The sequence below is a fragment of the Phacochoerus africanus genome, chromosome 11 (genome assembly GCF_016906955.1).
Source record: "Phacochoerus africanus isolate WHEZ1 chromosome 11, ROS_Pafr_v1, whole genome shotgun sequence".
In the NCBI taxonomy this organism is placed as follows: Eukaryota; Metazoa; Chordata; class Mammalia; order Artiodactyla; family Suidae; genus Phacochoerus; species Phacochoerus africanus.
The window spans coordinates 65,628,497-65,654,253 of record NC_062554.1 but is presented as its reverse complement, the minus strand read 5'-3'; the positions used below and the strand labels follow the sequence as shown (position 1 = coordinate 65,654,253).

The 25,757-nt window shown below is 43.9% G+C and overlaps 1 protein-coding gene and 1 long non-coding RNA gene across 2 annotated transcripts; one reads left to right on the top strand and one right to left on the bottom strand.

Moving 5' to 3' along the window:
- Positions 1 to 693: 693 nt before the first annotated feature.
- LOC125111178 (uncharacterized) lies at positions 694 to 11,872 on the bottom strand. The gene is made up of 3 exons (XR_007130839.1): positions 10,728 to 11,872; positions 4,468 to 4,643; positions 694 to 1,321 (listed from the first exon to the last, which is right to left on the bottom strand). It is a non-coding gene; the product is annotated as an uncharacterized LOC125111178 (long non-coding RNA).
- ELK4 (ETS transcription factor ELK4) lies at positions 9,943 to 23,264 on the top strand. Its single transcript, XM_047753023.1, has 5 exons — positions 9,943 to 10,295; positions 16,881 to 17,096; positions 19,217 to 20,092; positions 20,817 to 20,933; positions 22,988 to 23,264. Exons 2-5 carry the CDS (start codon positions 16,890 to 16,892, stop codon positions 23,084 to 23,086), a joined length of 1,299 nt encoding a protein of 432 aa, XP_047608979.1. The 5' UTR covers positions 9,943 to 10,295; positions 16,881 to 16,889; the 3' UTR covers positions 23,087 to 23,264.
- Positions 23,265 to 25,757: the final 2,493 nt, after the last annotated feature.

Here is a 25,757-nt window from a genome sequence, read left to right as displayed (position 1 = left end):
CACATCTAATTGGGGTCAAAGTGGGCACAGATCAGGAGAAACAGCGTTTGAGAGCTGGGCCTTCTTCTTTTTTTTTCTTTCTTTTTTTTTTATTACTCAAGTGAATTTACCACAGCTGTAGTTGTATAATGATCATCACAATCTGATTTCAGAGGATTTCCATCCCACAGCCCAAGCACATCCCCCCACCCCCCCAAACTGTCTCCTCCGGAGACCATAAGTTTTTCAGTGTCTGTGAGTCAGCATCTGTTCTGCAAAGAAGTTCAGTCTGTCCTTTTTTCAGATTCCACATGTCAGTGAAAGCATTTGATGTTGGTGTCTCATTGTATGGCTGACTTCACTTAGCATGATAGTTTCTAGGTCCATCCATGTTGCTAAGAATGCCGGTATTTTGTTCTTTTTAATGGCTGAGTAATATTCCATGGTGTATATGTACTACATCTTCTTGATCTGCTCCTCTGTTGATGGACATTTAGGTTGTTTCCATGTCTTGGCTATTGTAAATAGTGCTGCAGTGAACATTGGAGTACACATGTCTTGAGCTGGGCCTTCTTTAAAGTCAGAGCTCCTCATTCAGTGTTTACTAAGTCCAGGAGTTCCCTGGTGGTCTAGTGGTTAAGGACTTGGTGGTGTCACTGCTGTGGTTCGGGTTACTGTTGTGGCTTGGATTCAATCCCTAGCCTGGGAACTTCTTTATGCCACAGTCATGGGCAAAAATAAATAAATAAATAAATAAATTACTGAGTTCCTATTATGTACGAGGTACTAGGCTAGGAGATGCTGGATGTACAGAGATGATTGACGCTCTTTGCCTTTAAGGAATTCTATGGGATGGAGGGTACATTCCAGGTTGAAGGAGCTACATACACAAAGGTTGGAGTCCTGGATGTGCTTGATGTGTTTGCAGGGGTGGGGGTGGGGCCGGGGGCAGGGCTCTAGTGTGTAAGGCTGGAGATTAGGCTGAAAGAGGGCTAGGCTGTACAGGGTCAGTAATCAAAATAGGCTGATGATCTGGTCTTTAAGCCTTGCTCTTCACAGGCCTGTCAGGCCAGAGTTTGGACTTTCTCCTGGAAGCAGCAGAGAATTCAACCACTGGACACTCTCAAGCGGATGAATGATATAATCAAGAGTGGGTTTCAGTGATTTTCCTTGTGGGCTTGCAGAAGATGGGCTGGAATGCTTGGACACTGAGAGAGAAGTTAGAAGGCTACTGCAATAGTCCCAGCAAGAGATGGTGAGAGCCTCTGGGAAAGGTATGAGGAGGGGGCAGAAGCGAGGTATTCCAGACATTAGGCACAATAGACCATGGCGACCAGGTTGTCTGTGGAGGGTGAGGAAGAAGGAATTGTTAGAGACGACTGAAATGTCTGGGTACTGCTTTCAACTGAAATTGGGAAGGAGAATCTAGGGAGGTGTGGCAGGTACAGGTAATCCATTCAAGTTGTATATTCTGAGACGGGGCCAGGGTGGTGGGGTCTATGAAAATATCCAGGTGAAGAAAAACCCTGTAGGAAATTGGAAGGGGATCCAGGGTTCAGGGCAGAAGTAGGGGTCCAAGATAAAGATTACGGGTCATTAGCATTTGGGGGGGGTGAACCAAGCCTTGGAGAGAATGAGGTCCCTTGTGGGGAGTGTGTTGAGGGGCAATAGCTCAAAGACAGAACTCTGGGGTAAGGATAGAGCCCATACTTCAGAGCTGGTGGGACACAGCCCCCAAAGAGACAAAAACTGGCCAGAGAGATGGAAGAATAATCATGGAAGCCAAGAAGGAACTGTGTTTGGGGAAGGTACCAGGAGGGGACATCTAAGCCTGCTTTGGAGGTCAGGGGGTGTGTTTACCTAAGGAGGTGATGCCTGAATTAGTCTTTTTTTTTTTTTTTTTGGGCCACCCCAAGGCATATGGAGTTCCTCGGCCAGGGATCAGCTCTGAGCTGCAGCTGTGACCTATGTTGCACCTGTGGCAACACTGGATCCTTTAACCCACTGTGCCAGGCCAGGGATCGAACTTGTACCCTGGCGCTGCAGAGATGCTTCTCTCTCCATTGCACCTTAGTGGGAACTCCTGAATTCGCCTGAAGAATGGAGAACAGGATGATGCCTAGAAAGAGGAGGTGAGGTCTGGCAATTAGGATGGCTGTAGCCTTCACTGGGGAAGCGTCAACGGTGGGACCAGTAGACATAGCTAGTGGTTTGAAGAGTGAGTAGAAGGTGAGAAAGTGTAGGTGGCAAATATAAACCATTACTTTTTTTTTTTTTTCCTTTTCTGCTTTTCAGGGCTGCCGCCGTGCATATGGAGGTTCCCGGGCTAAGGGTCCAATGGGAGCTGTAGCTGCTAGCCTATGCCACAGCAATGCCAGATCCTTAACCCACTGAGCAAGGCCAGGGATCAAACCTACCTCCTCATGGATGCTAGTCAGATTCGTAGCTGCTGAGCCATGACGGGAACGCCAAATCATTACTTTTTTGAAGGTTGATATGGAAAGGAAGGGAAGAGAGGAAGAGATAGGCTGATAGCTGAAGGGTGGCTTGAACACCTCTCTGCATCAGGCATGTTCGTGCCCTTCGCCCGGAAGACTGAGTCATTCTGTGAACATGTATTAAGTAGCTCCCAGGGTAGGGACCATGCTGGGAGGAGCTGGGCTGCAAAGCGGACCTGGTCCAAAGGGTTGAAGAGACAAATAAGAAATTTCAGGGGAGTTCCCACCGTGGCGCAGTGGCTAACGAATTCGACTAGGAGCCATGAGGTTGTGGGTTTGTTCCCCGCCCTTGCTTAGTGGGTTAAGGATCCAGTGTTGCCATGAGCTGTGGTATAGGCCGCAGATGCAGCTCGGATCCTGCATTGCTGTGGCTCTGGCATAGGCTGGCAGCTACAGCTCTGATTTGACCCCTAGCCTGGGAACCTCCATATGCCGCAGGAGCGGCCCAAGAAATAGCAAAAAGACAAAAAAAAAAAAAAGAAATTTCAGGTCAGTGAGGTGAGTGTCACTGACGGGGTCAGTGTTGGACACAATGGGAGCCTGGAGGTCACACGCCCAGTCTAGGGGTTTAGAGGGACTCCCAGAGCCAGTGACATCTGAGCAGAGACCTAAAGTAGAAGACAGCCAGGTGAGGCAGAGCAGGGGAGAAGGCATTCCTAGTAGAAGGTTTTGGAGTTCCCTGGTGGCTGGTGGTGAAGAATCTGGCATTGTCACTGCTGCGGCTCAGGTCACTCTTGTGGCAAGGGTTCGATCCCTGACCTGGAAACTTCCACAGGCCACAGGTGGGGTCGAAAAAAATTTTTATTTTATTTTATTTTGTGTCTTTTTGCCTTTTCTAGGGCCACTCCTGTGGCATATGGAGGTTTCCAGGCTAGGAGTCTAATCAGAGCTGTAGCTGCCGGCCTACACCAGAGCCACAGCAACGCAGGATCTGCTTCTGCAACCTACACCACAGCTCAAGGCAAACCCAGATCCTTAACCCACTGAGCAAGGCCAGGGAGCGAACCCGCAACCTCACGGTTCCCAGTCGGATTCGCCAACCACTGAGCCACTACAGGTATTTATTTACTTATTTAGTGTTTTTTTTTTGCTTTTTAGGGCTGAACCTGTGGCATATGGAGGTTCCCAGGCTATGGGTCCAACTGGGGCTGTAGCTGTAGGCCTACACCACAGCCACATCCACATGGGATCTGTGCCACGTCTGCGACCTACACCACAGCTCACAGCAATGCCCGATCCTTAACCCACTGAGCGAGGCCAGGGATTGAACCCATATCCTCATGGATCCTAGTCGAAAATGAATCTGACTAGCATCCATGAGGATGCAGGTTCAATCCCTGGCCTCACTCAGGGCTGGGATGGGAGGTGGGGGGGAAGCAAAGATAGAGTGTTTGTTGGCGGGGGGTGGGGTGGGGGTGGTGGTGGGGTGGGGTGGGGTGGGCACAATTCCAAAAAAATCTAATCAGAATTCTGCTCCATGAAACCTTGCCTTCGGACTCTTTTCCATCATGAGCAGAAGCCCCTGTTCTCCTTCTACTTAAGGGCTCTCCGCTTGGAATTTGATTCCTAGACTTTTGAGCAGTTTACATGCATCGCAGCTGCCTTTTCTTAGAAATGAGGAGGAGCCGAGAAAGAGGGGAGAATAAATGCCCTACAGACCCAGCACTTTGCCTGCTTCATAGGGTGACTCCAGACAGAATTCAAATTTCCTTCCCTTGAGAGGGGGAAGCCAGAGGCTGCGTCACACTTCTGAACTGGGTATACAACACACAAGCTAAGGTCTCTGGCACAGCAAAACCCATTTTGTTTTGCAGCTGGATAAATTAAGTAAGGAAGAAAAAAGCTGGCATCACCATTTTTGAATTAGCACCAAGTCTTTCAGGCTCCACCCCTTTCAGGAAATGTTCCTTAATGCGGTGGGAGGTGGTAATTTCACTCCCTCTCCTAAGCCCTCCTCACCACAAGGCTCCCTGTTTACAGCAGCGCTTACCCCTTCATTTGTCAGCCTGACTTTGCTTTTTCCACCATCTCTGGATCCTTCGCTGAATTGTTTGTCTATGTCCACAGGATCAAAAGAGATAATGTGAGAGAATCTAAAAACAATGCAAGCCACCGATAGTAATGTCTCTGAGGGTGTCAGTGGGACTGGTCCAAGATTGAAAGTTCCTAGAAAAAAGAACAAAGCCTCTTTGAGTTTCTTCTACAGTCAACAGCATAGTATTATGCTGAGTAATAGTATTGGTAGCTCCTGAATTAATTGAAAGAGCAACATTTTCCAACCAGTTATAACACATACAAGAGAGAAAACAAAACTTCTAGTTTAAAATTCAGAGCAAGATACATCCTACAAGGAGTAGGACAAACTACCCAGAATATATATATATATATATATATATATATTATTTTTTTTTTTAGAGCCGCACCCTCGGCATATGGAGGTTCCCAGGCTAGGGATCGAATCAGAGCTACAGCTGATGATCCACACCACAGCCACAGCAACATGGGATCTGAACTGCATCTGTAACCCACACCACAGTTCATGGCAATGCCGGATCCTTAACCCATTAAGTGAGACCAAGGATCGAACCTCTGTCCTCATGGATACTAGTTAGATTTGTTTCTGCTTGAGCCTCCACGGTAACTCCTACATATGTATTTTTGGCAGCTCCCACATTCCAGAACCAGGGATAAAACCCATGCCCCGGCAGTGACCCAAGCCACAGCAGTGACAATGTGGGATGCCTTAACCTGCTGGGCTATCAGGGAACTCCTAAATCACCCAGAATCTTGTCCAGTTCCACACAAGGTGGATTTCATGAGCTTTTGTCAATGAAGTTATATCTTTTTCTAAAGGGCAGTTAGGAATGAAGTTTCCTCGTCTTTCTCTAGAAGACACCCCACATCAATTTTCATAAGCTGAGAAAAAAGTACATTTATCGAAGACCAATAAAACTATTTTTGGTGAAAAATATTTGTGGAGGAGAAAAAAAGGTGGACTGGGCGTAGATTCCAAAGATGAAAATGACATGAAATTATTCCTGAGGTATGTTTATGACGGGTCATCAAATGTCTTAGGTAGTTGCTATGCCTCAGGCAGGTAACTGCAATAACTCATGTCTCGTCATGTTCTCTCTGGCAAACCGTGTGTCGGTGGAGATTACAGCTGGGGCTGCGAGATGTTGCCAGGAGCTTTCCACAGTCTAGAGGCCACAAGCACATTGTTCAAAGACTTTTTCATGGATTTTTCTCTGGATCTTGAATATTCTCTGATGATAAGTCTTATTATTGGGGAAAAAAATCATCTTAGTGAAAAGACATTTCTAACCATCATTTCACTGCTGGTCTTTGGTGAATTTTAGGCCCTTGATAGGCTAAGCAAACACCCCCAAGTTCAACAGATGGCTAACATGCATTTTATTTTCAAAGATACATTTTCCTCAAAGATTTCAATCCCGACAAAGGCAGTACCTATGGGGTCATTTAACAAGAGTTTGAAGCAGAGTTTGATCCACCATCTTTTTCTTTTACTCTCTATACCACAATCTAGAAGGGAGAGGTATGACTTTCTTTTATTCATTATTTCTTTTCCTTTCTTTCTTTCTTTCTTTTTTTTTTTGGCTGCACCTACGGCTTATGGATGTTTCTGAGCCAGGGACTGAATCTGAGTGACAGCTGTGACCTACACCACAGCTTCCGAAATGCCTGATCCTTAACCCTTTGTGCTGGGCTGGGGATCTATCCCGCGCCTCAGCAAGGACCCAAGCCTCTGCAGAGATAACGCCAGATCCTTAACCCACTGTGCCTGTGCCGCAGCGGAACTCCAACGATACGCATTCATTCTTTTTTTTTGGCCACCCCTGCGGCATGTGGACGTTTCTAGGCCAGGGATCAAACCCTCACCACAGCAGTGACAATGCCAAATCCTTAACCTGCTGCATCACAAGAGAACTCCAGACTTTATTTTTGAAAATGTTCAAAGTGAGGCCCAGAAAAAATAAGGATATTACTTCCCTAGGATTTCAGCAGGAGGATTTCCTCCGGAGGATCAAGCTTTGAGTATTCGGAGACTGAAAGGCTAGAACTGGGAGTTCCCTGGGTTTTCTTCTTTCATCTCAGTGGTGGTGCAACTTGTCTCACCTCTGTTCCCACCTGGGGTTATGCTGCTTCCTTTGACTTAAAGATTATCTCCTCTCTATTTCATGTGCTGTAAGACATTGCCTGAAAGACACACCAGGCAATGGGATGGCTCCATGCTTGCTCCGTGAATCAGAGTCCATGAACTGTCTTTAGGAAAAAGGGATCCAGTCACCCCTTGGTATCTGTGGAGGGTTGCTTCCAGCACCTGCCCCGCACCAGGATACCAAAATCTGAGGATGCTCAAGTCCCATGTATAAAATGGTGTTATATTTACACACACATATGCTCTGGTATACTTTATTTTTCTTTTCTTTCATTGCTTTTTAGGGCTGTACTTGTGGCATACGGAGGTTCCCAGGCTAGGGGTTGAATCAGAGCTATAGCCGCCGGCCTACACCACAGCCACAGCAACACCAGATCCCAGCCACATCTGTGACCTACACCACAGCTCACGGCAGCACCGGATCCTTAACCCACTGAGTGAGGTCAGGGAGCGAACCCACAACCTCATGGTTCCTAGTCGGGTTTGTTTCCACTGAGCCACGATGGGAACTCCCCACTGGTATACTTTAAATCATGTCTAGATTATTTATAATACTTAATACAATGTAAATGCTTAGTAAATAGTTGGCATGCAGCAGAGTCAAGTTTGGCTCTTTGGAAAATTCTGGAATTTTTTTTCTAGTATTTTTGATCCTCGATTAGCTAAATCTGTGAACATGGAACCCCTGGATACAGAGAGATGACTGTACTAACTAGAGGTAAAGATGAGGCAGTGAAGTAGAAGAGAGGGAAGGGGAAGTTGCCTTAAGAGGAAATGAACATAACTTCTCATTGGGGTAAGAAATGCAACCACACAGGGAACTATATAACTAATCACTTGCGATGGAATGTGATGGAGGATAATGTGAGAAAAAGAATATATGTATATATAGCTGGATCACTTTGCTGTACAGCAGAAAATGTCAGAACACTGTAAATCAACTATAGCAAAACATTTTTAAAAAAGAAATGTAAGTAAATTAGGGGTACTGGCGTGGCTGGGCTGGGATAACTGTAAAGGTTAAACACACAATCTAGGGCAGATCGGGCAGAAAACATGTGTGTAAACAGTCAATAAAATCTACAAATTTTAGGAGTTCCCATCGTGGCTCAGTGGTTAACGAACCCAACTAGGAACTACGAGGTTGCGGGTTCCTCGTAGTGGATAAAGGATCAGTGGGTAAAGGATCCGGCGTTGCCGTGAGCTGTGGTGTAGGTTGCAGAAGCAGCTCGGATCCCGAGTTGCTGTGGCTCTGGAATAGGCCGGCGGTTATAGCTCTGATTCAACCCCTAGCCTGGGAACCTCCATATGCCACAGGAGTGGCCTAAGAAATGGCAAAAAGACCAAAAAAAAAAAAAAGAAAAAAAAAACCTGTACAAATTTTATGTGAGATAGCCCTGGGTAGCGAAGGCTAAGAATGGGAATTCATCTATTTGCTGGGAAAATGACCAAACAAGATAGCAAAAAAGCACAGTCTTTTTGGTTGACCAACATACATGCCATGGAGTTTGCAAAAACAGAACCATCTGTTGTGTGAGGAACCATGGAGAGAGATTCTATATTTACAGAATCCTGAGTGGGAAAACCAGGCACATTAATGGACTTTTTAATTTCAGTGCACTCCTCTGAAATCCACTTTTCTTCTAGTTTCTCTGCTGTCAACATACAGTGTGTTTAAAAAACAAACAAGACAAAACAGAAAACCCAATCAATTTGAAAGCACACAGACTTGCTATGACTAATTTAGGAACTCCCAAAGTAGGCCCTTTTCCAAAAACACCTCAGAATTGACAATACTGTCAGCTCAGTCTACAGGGTTATGATACAACTACAGACCCTGAGGCTAAATCAGATGTTTACTGCTAGTTTGGGCACAGCAGGGTAGTCTGCAGAGAAGCTCTGAATGCTTAGCTGTTACAAAATCTTTAACTGGCTTTAAAATAAAATCTTCCTATAAACAAATGTTTCTACTGGGTGCACCTTAAAAAATCTACCTTAAAAATTCTTATTTCTGGAGTTCCCTGGTGGTTCAGTGGGTTAAGGATCTGGTGTTGTCACTGCTGCAGCTCCGGCCACTGCTGTGGCTCAGGTTTGATCCCTGGCCCAGGAACTTCTGTAAGCCAAAGGCGTGCCCCCCGCCCCCCAAATCATATTATTTCCTTTTGGTTTCTAAAATGGAAGTTGTTGCAAGGAAAAAACTTGTAGCAGGGGCCAAAACTGCTAGCGCTTTTCAGATATTTTGTGTTCCTTTTAAAACACATCTTAATGAAAATAAGTTTACGATCCTTTGGTAAAATTATTTTAGAAGGGTTAACATCTTCAGAGGGCCGTTGCTTTTCCACGAATAACTGTGTATCACAATTACTCTGTATTATGGTGGAGGAGGTTGGAAATGAAAGGAAGTGATGACTCTTTTCCAAAAGCCTTCAAAGGGATGATAGGATCCCATTTCACTCAGTGAGGTCAACTAATTTTACCACGAATTCAATTGTGGGAATGAGGAGGAGGCAAAAATAAATGACATCACTATTTATTGGGTGTCCACTATGTGCCAGGTAAAATAAAATCACATTTTCTCAGCAATGCCACACGTTATTTCCGTTTTACATAAGGGGACTGAGGTTCAGAGAGGTTAAGCAATTCACTGCAGGACACACAGCTAGTAAATGACCAGGAAAAACAGAGTCTAAGACTTTGGTCTGTCCTTGATTTCCTGTTAAATGGGATATGTAATCCATTTCTTGGAGGTTTTGTTCAGCAGTCTCCACCTTCTGTTGCTAAATTCTTCAAGGAGTTTCTCTTATCAAGTGTGACCTGGTTTCTTAAGAATTGTACTTAATGAGAACCTATGCGCTGGACACTCTGAGAAGTCACCTATGTACTTTATCTCCTTTAATCATTAAACCCTAAGAGATTGGGTTCTCTCCATTTTACATATGATGAAACCGTTTGGAGTTAAAGAAAGTTTAAGTTAGTGAGAAGTAGAGCTACGACTGAATGTCTCTTGACTCCAACGCCAGAACGAGCTTTCCCAGCGAAAGTTCGGGTCGCGCGCCTCGGCAAATACTTAGCAACTGTTTAGAAGACCGGCGGACAGTGCAAAGCAGGGAACCCCAGGCGGCGCCCTTGCAATGCCTATACCCGCACCCCGGCCCCCCAAACCCGGAAAGGGGGCGGGGGCGGCTGGCAGCTCCCCTCTGCAGCCCGCCCCTCCCTTCCCGCCCCCGGAAGTGACGCGCGGCGGCTCCGGCTTCCGGGAGGGGCCCAGACGCTACTCGGGGGGGTTTGAGAGTGGCGGCGGCCGCGGAGCTACAAGCAAGCCCGGCAGCGGCGAGAACGCCCCAAGCGCGCGCCCGGCGAGTAGCGGCCTCGACGACCCACGCCGCCGCCGCGTGCGGGGGCGGGGAGGGCGGGGCGCGAGACGCCGCGGCGGGTGCGGCGGCGGCGGCTACAGGAGATGCGGGAGGCTGCGGACACCCGGCGGGCTCTGCTCGGCCGCCGCCGCCTTCTCCGGCTCCGCCGCGAGAGTCGCAGCGGCTGCTGCGCCGTCTTCGAGTTCCCAGCGTGAGGAGGCGGCGGGCGGAGAAGAGCATCGTGTTCGAGGCGGAGACTCGGAGGGAGCCACGCGCGCCGCCTCGGTGAGCGGCCAGCCTCGCGCGCCTCATTTACCCCGCGCCCCCGTTTGGGTCTCTCGGCCGCTGCCTCCAACCGCAGAGAGCGCGGGCGGGGGCGAGGGGCTCGCGACACAACAGGAAGCGAGCGGGCGGGGGCGGGAGCGGGAGCGGGGTTGAGGCGCGCGCTCCCCTGGGGACCCGCCCCCAGCCCGCCCTGCCCGCTCCAGTGGCCCCAGCCCAGAGGCGCGCAGGTGGACGCGGCAGCGCCCCGCTCTCTTCGCCCCTTATTTGGTCCCTCGAGGTCCTCTGGTTAAAAAGGTCGCAGTGGGTTGCTTTTTTTGTTTTGTTTTGTTTTGTTTTTTTCCTTGGGGCGGGGGGAGGGCAACAGGGGAGCGATTCTGACTTTCTGTAGTGACAGGAAGTTGGAAAGTGAAAGTACGGTAATTCAGTGCTTACCCAGGCACGGTGAGGTTGCGGCTCTTCCTCGGGACTTTGATCTCCTCGGGGGCACACGGTCATCCGCGTCTCTTCCTCTCCCCAAGCTCGCTGTTCATCCGGTGTCAAGTTTCATTTCTTTAACTGCTTCTCTCCAGCATACCTCCTCCCCCTTTACTTTCCGATTAATGTACAGCTGCCGCAAGGCTGGTGGCTTCTTCATTCTTCGGAACTGTCTTTTAAGAGCTGAATATTAACTGGCCTTGGCGGGAAAGAAGGGGCATTCTTGATTGAAGTAGTCGAAAGATAGAGTTGGCTTTTTCCCAGGCTATCACTGTTTGAAGTTCGGGGCATTTAAGTAAAGACCCCGGAGTTTTATTCCGAATCAGAACGGTTCACGCATCTCTTTGGTTGGTGGATCAGGTCCTCCCTCCCCCTTTGCCATCTCCCACTTACCGCCCCACTGCGTGGAAAACTTGGTGCTGCACTATTTAAGAGTGTCGGTAGTGTTTTAGTTACAACGTATTGTGGTTCTATCTTCCCTTCTCAGGAACTCTCTCTTGACTTTATTTCAACATTAAAACTGCGTTAAGTGGAATCCATTTAGGGAACTACTGTTTTTAAGTTTAATGGTAACAGTACACTTTTAATATTCTGTTAGTGTAGGATACACAAAGTACTTTTTGACAACGACGATGGTTTTACCTCAAAATTAGTCGATACATGTCATAATTGGTTGTTTTATTGAAGCAACCTTCTGAATTTGGAGACATGCATTTTTTGGGTCTTAACTACTGTTTCTGAAAAATAGTTGGGCTGTGGGGTCACCACAGCAACTAGGCTATGTGTATTGTAAACATGTTTAGGGTGGAAAAGGTTTCATTTAATAGAGACTTCCTTTCCCTAATGAATTCCTCAGCATGGTCCTTTCATTTTAGCACAGGGATTAATCTCCTATCTTTGAAGCGTTATGTTAGAATCAGTTGTATTTTCCACATTTAACCTCTGAAGAATCAGATTCCTTCTTTTGGATCAGTTAAGTATTTCTCTCCCACATTATACTTCTAAAAACACTTTTAAAAATGTAACTTTGGGGGAAAATACTGTAATTGTAGAAACACTGAGATTTTTGTGAGAAGAAAAATAAAGGATTTGGGGTTTTTTTGACTGAAGATAACAAAAATAAAAGTGTATTTTTTTACTTTTTTCACCTTTGTATTTTTAAATAATTGTTTTCTGTAACCTTTTTCCTTTTCTTTTTTTATGGCTGAGGAAATCTCTTTTATGGCTAAGAAATTCCATCTTAATAGCACACTTGTAGGAACTAAAATGAAGAGGTTCAACTTAACTATATGCCCAGTGGTTCACCACTCTTTTTTTTTCCCCCCACTTTTTATAATGATTTTTTTTCCATTATAGCTAATTTACAGTGTTCTGTCAATTTTCTACTGCACAGCAGGGTGACCCAGTCACACATACATGTATACATTCTTTTTTCTCACATTATCGTGCTCCATCACAAGTGACCAGATATAATTCCCAGTGTTATACAGCAGGATCCCATTGCTTATCCATTCCAAAGGCAATAGTTTGCATCTATTAACCCCAAATTCCCAGTCCCTCCCAGTCTCTCCCCCTCCCTCTTGGCAACCACAAGTCTGTTCTCCAAGTCCATGATTTCCTTTTCTGTGGAAAGGTTCATTTGTGCCATATATTAGATTCCTAATATAAGTGATATCATATGGTATTTGTCTTTCTCTTTCTGACTTACTTCACTTAGTATGGGAGTCTCTAGTTCCATCCATGTTGGCTACAAATGGCCTTATTTTGTTCTTTTTTTATGGCTGAGTAGTATTCCATTGTGTATATATATACCACATCTTCCTAATCCAGTCATCTGTCAATGGACATTTAGGTTGTTTCCCTGTCTTGGGTATTGTGAATAGTGCTGCAGTGAACATGTGGGTGCATGTGTCTTTTTTAAGGAAAGTTTTGTCTGGATATATGCCCAAGAGTGGGAGTGCTGGGTCATAAGATAGTTCTATATATAGTTTTCTAAGGTACCTCCATACTGTTTTCCATAGTGGTTGTACCAGTTTACATTCCTACCAACAGTGCAGGAGGGTTCCCTTTTCTGCACATCCTCTCCAGCATTTGTTATTTGTGGTCAGTCAGATTTATTTTCAGTCAAAGCCAGTAAATCAATATCAAAATTGAATGAGTAGAATATTTCTTTAAAGTACCCACTGAAAATGTCCATTTTGTCTTCTTGTTAGTTTCTCCCCAAAGAAAATTCCTTTTCCAGTACTTCAGTCCAAAATCCACAGTGCCCTTTTTCTTTGACAACAATTGTTTAATCCCAGTATGCGCTGTAAAGAAGCTTCGGTGTTTTCCACAGTTAGGTTCTGCCCTGCAATATCCAGCAGCTCCGCCAGCATGTGGCTCAGTCCATGCTCTCTCCTAATAACCAAAGGGGGTGGTGGTGGAAGTTAACCCCTCACCACCTTGGGAACACCTCCTATTTGCTCCGCAGAGCACTTGGGTGTTCACTGTGGAGATGTCGATGGTGATTTCTGTCTTTGTGCGTGTATAGCTTAGTCATTATAAACGTGTAGGGCTCAAGCATTATGTCCCTGAGAGGCATTAAGATTCTAGGATTTGGTTTGGTGAATGTTTCCAAAAATAGATGGAATTATAGGCACCAAATTTGTAATGGTCTTGAGATTCCAGTTCTCTGTCTTTCCTTTTTTCTTTCTGACTCCCCCACTTCCCCCTCCTTCTGGCATCGTCATCATCATCATCTTTCACCTATTCACACTGCTATAAGCATTCTTTTTTTTTTAATTTTATATATTTTTTCCACTGTATAGCATGGGGACCAAGTTACATGTATACATTTTTTTCCCTCCCTTTGTTCTGTTGCGATGTAAGTATCTAGCTAGACATAGTTCTCAGTGCTACACAGCAGGATCTCATTTAAATCCATTCCAAGAGCAGTAGTTTGCATCCGTTAACCCCAAGCTCCCCCGATCCCTCCCACTCCCTCCTTCTCCCCCCGGGCAACCACAAGTCTATTCTCCAAGTCCATGATTTCTTTTCTGTGGAAAGGTTCATTTGTGCTGTGTATTAGATTCCAGTTATAAGTGATATCATATGATATTTGTCTTGGTCTTTCTGACTTATTTCACTCAGTATGAGAGGCTCTAGTTCCATCCATGTTGCTGCAAATGGCATTATGTTGTTCTTTTTATGGCTGCGTAGTATTCCATTGTGTATATATACCACATCTTCCTAATCCAGTCATCATCATCATCTTTCACCTATTCACACTGCTATAAGCATTCTTGATAGGAAGATGTCTGGAAATGTGGAGATATGAGTTCTTTGGGTAAGCCGAAATTTGCTAGGGAGTAGTTGTAACAGATTTAGACTAACAAATAATTGTTTAAATGGGAAACATGTAGTTAAAAAGTAACTTGCCATGAACAGGCATCATCAGAAGAAAAGCCTCTGGTAAATTCAGAGAAATGACAGGGAACTCCTCCCCCCCAATACTTGATGGACATAATATAAAACCACTATTTTAACCCAGCTGAAATGAGGCTGTGGAAAAGTATGATTCCTAGTGGGCATGGTTATTTCCCACTAAAGTAGCACTTCATGTTTGCATATTATTATCCCTTAGTATCTAATAATGTAATACTTCTTTACAACCCACTGGTGATGTGAATGCTTTTATCCACCTAGGGATGTGGTTTCCCTAATGAACAGGGTACTCGACTGTGACTACAGATACTTGGATTCATGGCCTGTTTCTCCATTAACTCTAACTGTGGGAGGCACCTCCTCCTTTCTATTCTTTAATATTTTCCCTTTTTTCTGCCTTTTTTTCAGGGCCACATGAGTGGCATACGGAGGTTCCCAGGCTAGGGGTTGAATCAGAGCTGTAGCCACCAGCCTACACCACAGCAACAGCAATGGCAGACTGGAGCCACATCTGTGACCTACACCACAGCTCGTGGCAACACCATATCCTTCCCAACTGAGGGAGGCCAGGGATTGAACCTGTGTCCTCATGGACACTGGTCAGATTTGTTTCTGTTGAGCCATGATGGGACCTCCTTTTCACCTTTTTAATTTTAAGAATTCTTTATATTTTTTTGATGGAAGTCCTTTATTATTTAAAAGTACTTTCTCCCATTCCAAGGATTGTCTTCTCACTTGATGGTATTATTTGCAACACAGAGTTTTAAATTTTAATGTACTCCTGTTTACCTGTTTCTATAGTATTCTTTTTGGCCGTGCCCATGGCATGCAAAAGTTACTGGGCCAGGGATCAAATCCATGTCACAGCAGTGACCTAAGCTACGGCAGGGACAACGCCAGATCTTTAACCCACTGTGCCCCCAAGGGAACTCCTGTTTTTATAGTATTTTAACAGAATAAATTTGATTAACTTTCAAGTCCTGTCTGATCCACTGAGATAAAGAAAGGAAAGTTCTTTTTGTGTGTGTGTGTGAAGTTGCCATCATAGACTTCTTAGGATGTGCTTATATATATTTGGCCAGAGTTTCTGCCCTAGAGAATGTTTCCTTATAAACAAGGTGTTTTGAAGTTTTTGTGAGGAAAATAACTGTGAGAAACATTTCCTTGTTGCTCCATTGCCTAAACCAGTGGTTGTTCACAGGGATGATGATGTCCCCCAGGAGAACATCTGGCGACATTCTGATTGCCAAACTGGGCAGGAGGTGCTACTGGCACCTAGTGGCTAAAGGCCAGGGATGTTGTTAGGCAAACTACAAAGCATGGGACAGCCTCCAGGAACAAAGAGTTATCTGGCCCCACACATCAATAGTATCGATCTGCGCTAAATAGGAAGATCCTAAAACTTGAGATATTGAAAAATTTTCAGGGCATTCCTGTCATGCATGGCTCAGCGGTCACGCACCCGACTAGCATCCGTGAGGATGCAGGTTTGATCCCTGGCCTTGCTCAGTGGGTTAAGGATCCTCTGGCATTTCTGTGAGCTAGGATGTAGGTCGCAGACGTGGCCTGGATCCAGCTTTGCTGTGGCTGTGGTGTAGGCCAGTAGTTGCAGCTCCCATTCCACCCCTAGCCTGGGCACTTCCATATGCCCTGGGTGCGGCCCTTAAAAAAAAAAAAAAGAAAAAAAATTTCAGTTCAGATCTTTCTAGTCAATTAAAGGTTGCTATTCAAATAAAAGAGCAGTCTACACAGATGGAATCCCTGTGTATGGAATGGTGACTTGTAATTTGTAAATTAAGAAACATTTTGCTGAATTTTTAGTGCTGCCAACTTATGTGTAAATTACATTTATGCCAATGGAAACTGTTTGGAGGAGAAATACCTGCAGAGCAAAAGTTGGTTATTTCCTCTCCCCCTGGACCTCCTGAAGACACACACATACATGTTCTGGCAAATACGCGAGCTGGGCTAGTTTAGATGGATACTGAAAAGATAGTCTCCTCAGAGAATAGGACAAAGAGTTTTTAAGATAAAACTTAATGACAATTATAATCTTATTGATTGGCCTTGATCCGTCTGCTCCTATAATTTATGGAGCTAGCTTTATCTCTCAGTAAGACTTTCCTTAAGCAGCGTGGTGTGCTTAAAAGTTTCAACTGTGGATCCAGATTGCCTGGGTTTATTTTTATTTTATTTTATTTTATTTGTCTTTTGTCTTTTTCTAGGGCCACTCCCATGGCATATGGAGGTTCCCAGGCCAGGGGGTCTAATCGGAGCTGTAGCCGCCGGCCTACACCACAGCCAGAGTCACAGGGATCTGAGCTGCGTCTGCAACCTGCATCACACAGCTCACGGCAATGCCAGATCCTTAACCCACTGATCAAGGCCAGGGATCGAACCCACAACTTCTTGGTTCCTAGTCAGATTCGTTAACCACTGAGCCACGACGGGAACTCCCCCCACATTGCCTGGGTTTAAATCTCAGCTTCACCATTTACTTGCATGATCTTGGACAAGTTACTTTACTCTTATGGATCAGCTTTTTTGCATGTAAAATGAGGCTGCAGTAGTATCTCTCTTATAGGATTTCTGTGGAGATGAAATGAAGTGATGCAGTTAATACTTGAAATTGTCTGATGTATACACTGTTGGCTGTTAACTGAGTATCTTCTCTGATGCCTCTTTCAGCTCATTGATATGGACAGTGCTATCACCCTGTGGCAGTTCCTCCTTCAGCTCCTAAAGGAGCCTCAGAATGATCACATGATCTGCTGGACCTCTAATAATGGGGAGTTCAAGCTTTTGCAGGCAGAAGAGGTGGCTCGTCTCTGGGGGATTCGAAAGAATAAGCCCAATATGAATTATGACAAACTCAGCCGAGCCCTCAGATACTATTATGTGAAGGTAATACACATCCACCTCAAAACAAGAATTGTTCCTTCTGTTGAGGTTCGAGGTACTCATGCCCTGGCTTATTTATTTATTTAAAGAAGTTTTTGAAAAACTGAGGTATAATTGATATTTACAATTATATTAGTTTGGGGTACACAGCATCATGATGTGATATTTGTAAAAACTGTGAAATGATTACTGTTCTGGTTTATTTTAATCCAGTTTATTTTATAGCTAGAGCAGTTCGGAATTAGAATGAAAGATCTGAATGTTCCAGCTGTATTTCTGCAAATTCTGATTCAGTAGCCCACTCCCATTGTGCATATTTTATTCCTAATCGGAGTCGTTTTTAAAGAAGAAATGAGTATACGGAGTTCCCATTGTGGGGCGATGGGATTGGTGGTGTCTCCACAGTGCCAGGGCACAAGTTCCATCCCCAACCTGGTTTAGTGGGTTAAAGGATCACAATGGCAGTGCCGATCTGATCCGTGATCCGGGAACTCCATATGCTTCAGGGTGGCCAAAAAGGAAAAAAAAGGTTAGAGTTGGAATGAAGAAAAGGAAATTTGAGGTTCTTGAAGATAAATAAACTCTTGCCCATGTCATAATTTACTTGGATTTATTATTTATTATTTTGTCTTTTTGCGTTTTCCAGGGCTGCTTCCTGCGGCATGTGGAGGTTCCCAGGCTAGGGGTCCAATTGGAGCTGTAGCCGACGGCCTACACCAGAGCCATAGCAACACAGGATTGGAGCTGCGTCTGTGACCTACACCACAGCTCATGGCAATGCCGGATCCTTAACCCACTGAGCAAGGCCAGGGATTGAACCCGAAAACCTCATGGTTCCTAGGTGGATTTGCTAACCACTGCGCCACAACAGGAACTCCAGAAATTATCTCATATTTAAATTGCCTCATATTTACTTGTTTTTTAGCTTTACTTAATTCTTCCTCTTTTTTTTTTTTTTTTGTATTTTTAGGGCCATACTGCAGCATATGGAGGTTCCCAGGCTAGGGATCGAATCAGAGCTATAGCCACTGGCCTATGCCACAGCCACAGCAATGCAGGATTCGAGCTGTGTCTGCAGCCTACACCGCAGCCCACAGCAATGCTGAATCCTTAACCACTGAGCAAGGCCAGGGATCGAACCTGCGTCCTCATGGATACTAGTCAGATTTGTTTCCGCTGAGCCACGACAGGAACTCCATAATTCTTACTTTTTAGTTTAACCCTAGAACATAGATTAATTTCTTAAAGAATAGCTCTTAATACCTAGATTTGATTTTTTAGTGAAAATTTACTTATTTTTGTCTAATTTCTTATTATTTTGAGTACATTCTTGGGCATGGAGGTAAAATAAATGGTTCAGATGGATAGAATTAGAATGAGAAGCTGGGATCTTAATTTCTTTCACCTTGGAGTGGTTGATAGCAGCCGCTTTCCTGTATGGAGAGGGGAGGTAAGAAACAAAGGGAGTTTCTGAAGGAAGCGTCCTAAGCACAAGTAATGTTCTCAATTCCTTTTTGCTTCCTCAGGGTGTGAATGGCTTGTATCATTGGGGTCATTTGAGATTGCAGTTCAGTGTTTTGTTTTGTTTGCTTTTTAGAGCCGCAGGTGGGGCATGTGGAAGTTCCCAGCCTAGGGGTCGAATCAGAGCTACAGCTGCTAGCCTGTGCCACAGCCACAGCAACATGGGATCTGAGCCGCATCTGCGACCTACACCACAGCTCACGGTAATGCCGGCTCCTTAACCCACTGAGCGAGGCCAGGGATCAAACCTGCATCCTCATGGATGCTAGTTGGGTTCATTACTGCTAAGCCACAATGGGAACTCCATAGTTCAGCAATTTTTGGCTGTGTACAGATATGTGGTTGACAGGGTTGAGCAATTAAAATCTTTCCACTTTTATGTAACATATCATTTCAGTTATTTATAGGACATTTAGATGTTTTTAACTTGTACACCATAATAGTAGGAACTGTGTTTGTGATGGCTAGATACATTTGGACGATTTTGAAGTATTCGAGTAGACTACCTGTCAGATAGAGAGCCCCGTTAGGTCGGTCTTTTCATGAACCATGGGGGTAAATTTATCAGAAAGTATAAGAATGCTTATCTTGTTTATCTCCAGAACATCATTAAGAAAGTGAATGGTCAGAAGTTTGTGTACAAGTTTGTCTCATACCCAGAGATTCTGAGCATGGATCCGATGACAGTGGGCAGGGTTGAGGGAGACTGTGAAGCTCTGGGCATCGCTGAACTGAGCAGCAACAGTTCCAGAGACGTGGAGAACGGAGGGAAAGAGAAGCCGCTGCAGCCCGGTGCCAAGACCTCTAGCCGCAATGACTACATCCACTCTGGCTTATATTCTTCATTTACTCTCAACTCTTTGAACTCCTCCAGCAGGAAGCTTTTCAAATCTATAAAGGTTGAGAATCCAGCTGAGAAGTTGGCAGAGAAAAAATCTCCTCAGGAGCCAACGCCATCTGTTATCAAATTTGTAACAACACCTTCCAAAAAGCCACCAGTTGAACCCTTTGCTGCCACCATTTCAACTGGCCCCAGCATTTCTCCATCTTCAGAGGAAACGATCCAAGCGTTGGAGACTTTGGCCTCCCCCAAACTGTCTTCCCTGGAAGCCCCAACTTCTGCATCCAGTGTAACCGCGGCCTTTACCACTGCACCTCCTAGTTTGTCCGGATCCCCCTTGCAGGAGGCTCCTGGAACACCTTCACCACCGCTGAGTTCCAACCCCGACATGGACACAGACATGGAGTCCGTGGCTTCCCAGCCAGTGGAACTTTCAGAGAACTTGTCCCTGGAGCCTAAAGACCAGGATTCAGCTTTGCCAGAAAAGGACAAAACAAATAATTCATCAAGGTCCAAGAAACCCAAGGGGTTAGAGCTGGCACCCACCCTCGTGATCACAGGCAGTGATCCAAGCCCACTGGGAATACTAAGCCCATCTCTCCCGACAGCTTCTCTTACGCCAGCACTTTTTTCACAGGTAATGCTTTCTTTCCTTTGAAGGCTTTCTTTCGTTTTTGGTTTTTACTCACCTCTTTAAACAAATCCAGAGTTTATAACCTCACTTCTCATTCTGCTATGTATATAACCTTAGAGAGGTTGTGTATGACCTGCTTCCTCCTTTCAATTAGGACTGTCCAAATAAAAAGTTTGGAGTACTTGTTCTACAAGTAAATAAATGTTTTGGTTTTTCCATTTTCTCCTAAAGAAAGTAAGTATATAGTTTTTCTCTTTTTTGGGGGGTGGGGTCTTATAAAACAATAGTCATAATCTCAACAGATCCTTGAGGACCTTAAGAAAAATGGGGGTGATGGTGAGTAACAAGGTTGCATAGTTACATTAGATATTTCTTAAATTGCCTGTCTCTTATAATGTTTAAATAGTTAGTTTACTCCTAGATCTCATTATTAAGGGGAAAATATGTTTGTGACCATAATTTCTCCATACCTGAGTCCAGATTTTTTTTTTTTTTTTCTATTTGAAAAAGACCCTACAAAAACGAGAGAGGAAATATTTTGACCTTTGTCTTTCCTGGGTTGCAAAAGTGATTTCTGAGGTTTTTGCCTGTGGTAAAATTTGAGACTCGGGGATATTTGGAGTGGAGAATAGGACAATATCTGGGTCAGGGCTGTGAGTGTTTATTGCAAGGATAAAGCATAATCCTGATAAGCCATTGAGTTGTATCTTTATTTTGTATATTACAGACCCCTATCTTACTGACTCCGAGCCCCTTGCTCTCCAGCATCCACTTTTGGAGCACTCTCAGCCCTGTTGCTCCCCTGAGTCCAGCCAGACTGCAAGGTGCTAACACACTCTTCCAGGTAAATTACATAAAGCTCATCTTTTGTAATTGGGGTGAAGTAAATGAAGAAAGAGGCAAAAAGGCAAAATCTGCTTTTCAGTCTTTGTTTTTTGTTTTTTGTTTTTTTTTTCTGGCCACACCCACGGCATATGGAAGATCCCAGGCCAGGGATTGAACCAGATACACAGCTGCCACCTATGCTGCAGCTGTGGCAACACCAGATCCTTTAACCCACTGTGCTGGGCTAGGGGTTTGAACTCTGCCTCCAGAGTCTTAACCCCCAGCACCATAGCAGGAACTCCTGCTCTTCAGTTTAATGGTTGTAAAACTTCTGCTTAATAAACATTCTTTAGATTTATTTTTGAATTCCTAAGTGTTAATTTTCTGGCCAGTAAACAACTCAGGTAAACATTCACGGCAGAGTTTCCTTTTCCATACATTTGAATTGGACCAAGAATTGTACAAGACTATAGTGGATTTTGAGTCCACCCAATTTTTTTGGTCATTCTAAATGCTAGAAATCCTCTTTTCCACCCCCCCCAAAATATGTGTGTGTGTTCACACACTCACACACATATATATATATATATATATATATATATATTTTTTTTTTTTTTAGGAGGGACCTTTGCAGATAGGTTTCCCTTTTTAACTGAGAATTTTTAAAAAACAGAGTTCCCTCATGGCTTAGTGATGAAGGATTCAGTATTGTTACTGCTGTGGTTGGGCTTGATCCCTGGCCCGGGAACTTCTGCATAAGCAAGTGTGTCCCCCCACCCCAAATAGAGAAAACTTGAGAATCATGTATCAAATATCCCCATTTCCCCCTCACTCAGAATTGATATTCATCAACATTTTGAGTATGTATTTAAAAAAATGAACATTATATTACCTCTTAACCAAGACCTTAGGAAAGGTCTCACAACTTTAAACCATTATTTTGCCCAAAATATCAAGGGTTTATAACTTAAAGGCTTTCCTGAAGTTGATTCATTTACTTATTCAAGGGTAACTCCCTGAGAGATTTTCTTAGATTTTTGTATATAACTTTCCAAGAACAAATGAAATGGTAAGGGAAAAAAAGAAAATAGGAGTTCTCCTGTGGTGCAGCAGGTTAAGGATCCAGCATTGTCTCTGTAGTGCCTTGGTTCACTGCTTTGGCGCAGGTTTGATCCCTGACCTGGGAACGTTCATATTTTGTGGGCATTTAAATAAATAAATAAATAAATAAATATCTTTCTACTTCTGAATTCTTTTGGCAAAACGTCTAAATTATTGACTAGAAAAGTGTTGAGAATTTTCCATATTTCATTTCCATATTTTTCTTTGCCTCTCACAGATAATTGAGTTGTTGAAAGTCATAGTGCTCATGTAGCTTCAGCCTGGACTCTCAGAACATGTGATGGGGAGCCCTTTTCAGGAACGAGCACTCTATAACTGTTTGCACCAATTATAAATAGGGTTAAGAGATGGGCATCTCATTCTGGACCTCTTTTTGACAGTGATTTGCTTTATAATTAAATTATACTCTGTAGTGCCTGCTGTCATTTATGGCACTTTCTAAAACCTTCATTTGAAGTCAGATGTAAACCTATGTACCCTAGCATCTGAAGGAAGGTATAGCTTTGTTATTTCTATTAGGCTGGAGAGTGTTTATAAATATATATATATATTTATGGCTGCCGCTCCTGTGGCAAATGGAAGTTTCCAGGGTCGGGGATTGAATCAGAGCTGCAGTTGCAGCCTATGCCACAGTTTACAGCAACAGCCAATCCTGAATCCTTGAGGCGGGCAAGGGATTGAATCTGCATCCTCACAGAGACAATATCAGGTCCTTAACCCGCTGAGCCACAACAGGAACTCCGAGAGTGTTAATATTTAACATGTAAGACAAACTGTTTTTCTTTAAAGTGTTTGTGACATCATATTTTTCCATGATAAACAATTGCTGCCTTTGTCCTCTGAGCCACTGCAGGTGGCTGTCGTGTTCTGCCTCAGGGAATATAATAGGGATAGGAAGTAAAATTTGAGGTTGCATAATAGGATGGTGATGTGTTTTATTTTCTTTCTCAGTTTCCTTCTGTGCTGAACAGTCATGGGCCGTTCACTCTGTCTGGCCTGGATGGACCTTCCACCCCTGGCCCATTTTCCCCAGATCTACAGAAAACATAACCTATGCACTTGTGGAATGAGAGAGCCAAGGAATAAAGAAACAGAGAGATACTCAACATGATTACATTTAAAGTGAGCGATCGATACTTCCACACTGCTGATAATAGACTCTTGGGATTTCTGCCGCTCCCATTAAAATGCTTTTGTAGGATTCCCTTTGAATGGGACTCAAGTTAGACTGTGTATGCAAATGCCTTAATTGGAGTCCAAACTCCACGTCCCTCTTTTTCTGTTTAAAAAGTATTTTGAACTTTGTGTTAAAGACATTTTTGGTGGGGTTTAGCAGCTAGCTATGCTTCGCAAGAGCAATGATGAACAAAGTTACTCCTCTGCCTTATTGGGACCCTTAGGCTAGGGAAAAAAAAAATTATGCTTTGAGCATATTCTATAAAGAAATATTAGGTGAATGAAATTGGCCATATCTTTAGGACCTAAGTGTGCTCTGTTGAATAGTAAACCTGAGATGTGCATAAGCAGTGGAGGAAAAAGAATCATCCTCTTGACACTGCCTAAGACTGGGGTAGGACTATTGGGGAGGTTCTGTTTTGTGGTGAACTGCAACGTATGTGAGCATCTCCACAAATAGGCATGGTCTTTACATTTATTCAGGGTGGGTCTTTTAGCCATAAGTGTTATCTTGTCTGAACCTGTCAACAGAGCTTGGAGCTAGTTTGTTCCCACATAGAAAGATTTGTAAACCCTGGGGCTTAAGGCAGTGTTTGGAACAACCAGTGAGAATATGGGACCCCATATCTGGCACAGAAATGTCATCTGCACCCATGCAATGCAGCATGGTAAATAATGGCCTGTAGGGGGATGAACCTGGGTTTGGAACTTTTGAGGCATCTCTGGGTCAAAAAGATTGGGTTGAATAACTTGAAACAACATGCAGGGCTTTTCCCAGTTAGAAGATACCCAGCATGAAGGACCCTGTTTTCTGTTCATTTTATCCCATTTTCTAGTCTTTATATTTATCCTTTTAAATTTAAGGTTGTTCGAGGTTGTGATGGTTTGAATGATGTAATTAGGAAGATGAAATGCAAAGTGAAGCCTCCAAATCTGTAGTGAGGTAAAGATGAGAGTATTTCTTTGAAAAAAATTTTTTTTTAATGAAGGAGGAACAGAGTTGATTTGGAAATGATCATACATGGGATTGGATTATTCAGATTAGTGGTGAAACATTTAGGCCTTTGTCTCTTCCACATTCATAAAATGTTACCATAATGTCATCGATGCCAGGTACAGACAGATCTGTTGATCCTCCCATCACAGTGGAGTCTTTTGAAAAATTTGGCTTCAAAGTCCAGGGTTAGATGATATCCTGCCACTGTCACCACCACTACCCCCCTGGCCATTAAACTAGTCTTTCAGCCCCAGAAATAGTTCCTATAATTGAACCACCTGAACCAAATGGAATGAGGGAGTCAGGACTCGACACTGCTATAAACCAACATCTTCCCGGTGTATAAAAGTCACTTTAAATTTGCTGTATACAGTGTAGAGAAACTCTAATAGACGTCTATGCTAGTTCATTAGTAGCAGAGGGACAGTATTCAGGGAGCTGCCTTTATATTTGTAGCTTTGGAGACCTGTTACTGGTTCAGTTGTGGTTATCAGCTGAGAAGTTCTGTTCCTGAGATGTGCAATAGTAGTGTTGAAAGGTAGTGTTCAGTAGTGACGGGGAACAGACATCCTGGATTTTTTTCCCACATCGAATCATTTAGTTTGCATGCCTCTTTGAAATTAGCTTGCTCTGCAGCACTTTGGAATAGTCTTATTAGGTTAATTCACATTTTGTACATTAAATAAGGAAATATTGATGGCTTGATTGAACTAGATATTTTCAATTTTGAAAGCACAAAAAGTATCTTTGAATCAGAGGAGAAAAGCCATTGGTTTGTTGTCACAGATAATATCTTTGCTAATTAACTGTGTCAGCATAGGGGTGCCTGGGAACCAAAGGCACCTTTAAAACTCAGTCAAAGCAACTTCCTAGGAGCCAGTTTGAGTGAGTCCTCTGCCTCTGAACCTCTCCCGGAAGTCTCTGAGAGCTGCCGGCCTGAGAGGTTGATGATGATCTGCTTTCTCTTTGAGATCAACTATTCTGGGGAATCTGGCGTGTGTGTTTGTGTGTATGTGTGTGTTCACTTTTTAAAAAATGAAACTACAACCGTAGCACAAATGTTTGAGGCAGATGGTTCTATTTGTAAACTACCTCCTTCCTGGAAAAGTCTCTGCTTTGTAGTTATTTGAACATCCACAGAGGAGTTCTTTGCATCAGAAGGTAACATGCCACTTAAAATCAGTATTCACTGGAGGGAATTATATTTGGCCTAGCTGTAGCCGCTATCCATCACTAGTCACTTGGCCAGGATGAATGCTGGTGGGCAAACGTATGTATCCAAGTTAAGATAGGGGAGCAGGTTGAATGAGATTTTGAGACTTCTGCTGTGATTAGCTTAACTTTTCGTTTGCTCTCTCCAATAGCTAGTAAGTTGTATGCTGGGAAGTGTTTAACAGCCAGGCTGTCGAAAGGGAAAAAGAAGGCCTTAAATTGTAGTATTTGCTGATTTCCATGATGTAAGTTACTCCCTTGTGGCTGATTTTAAACCTTGGAGTTGAGAAGGGATGTTGGCTCAGAGCCACACACACTCAGCCAACAGACCACTAC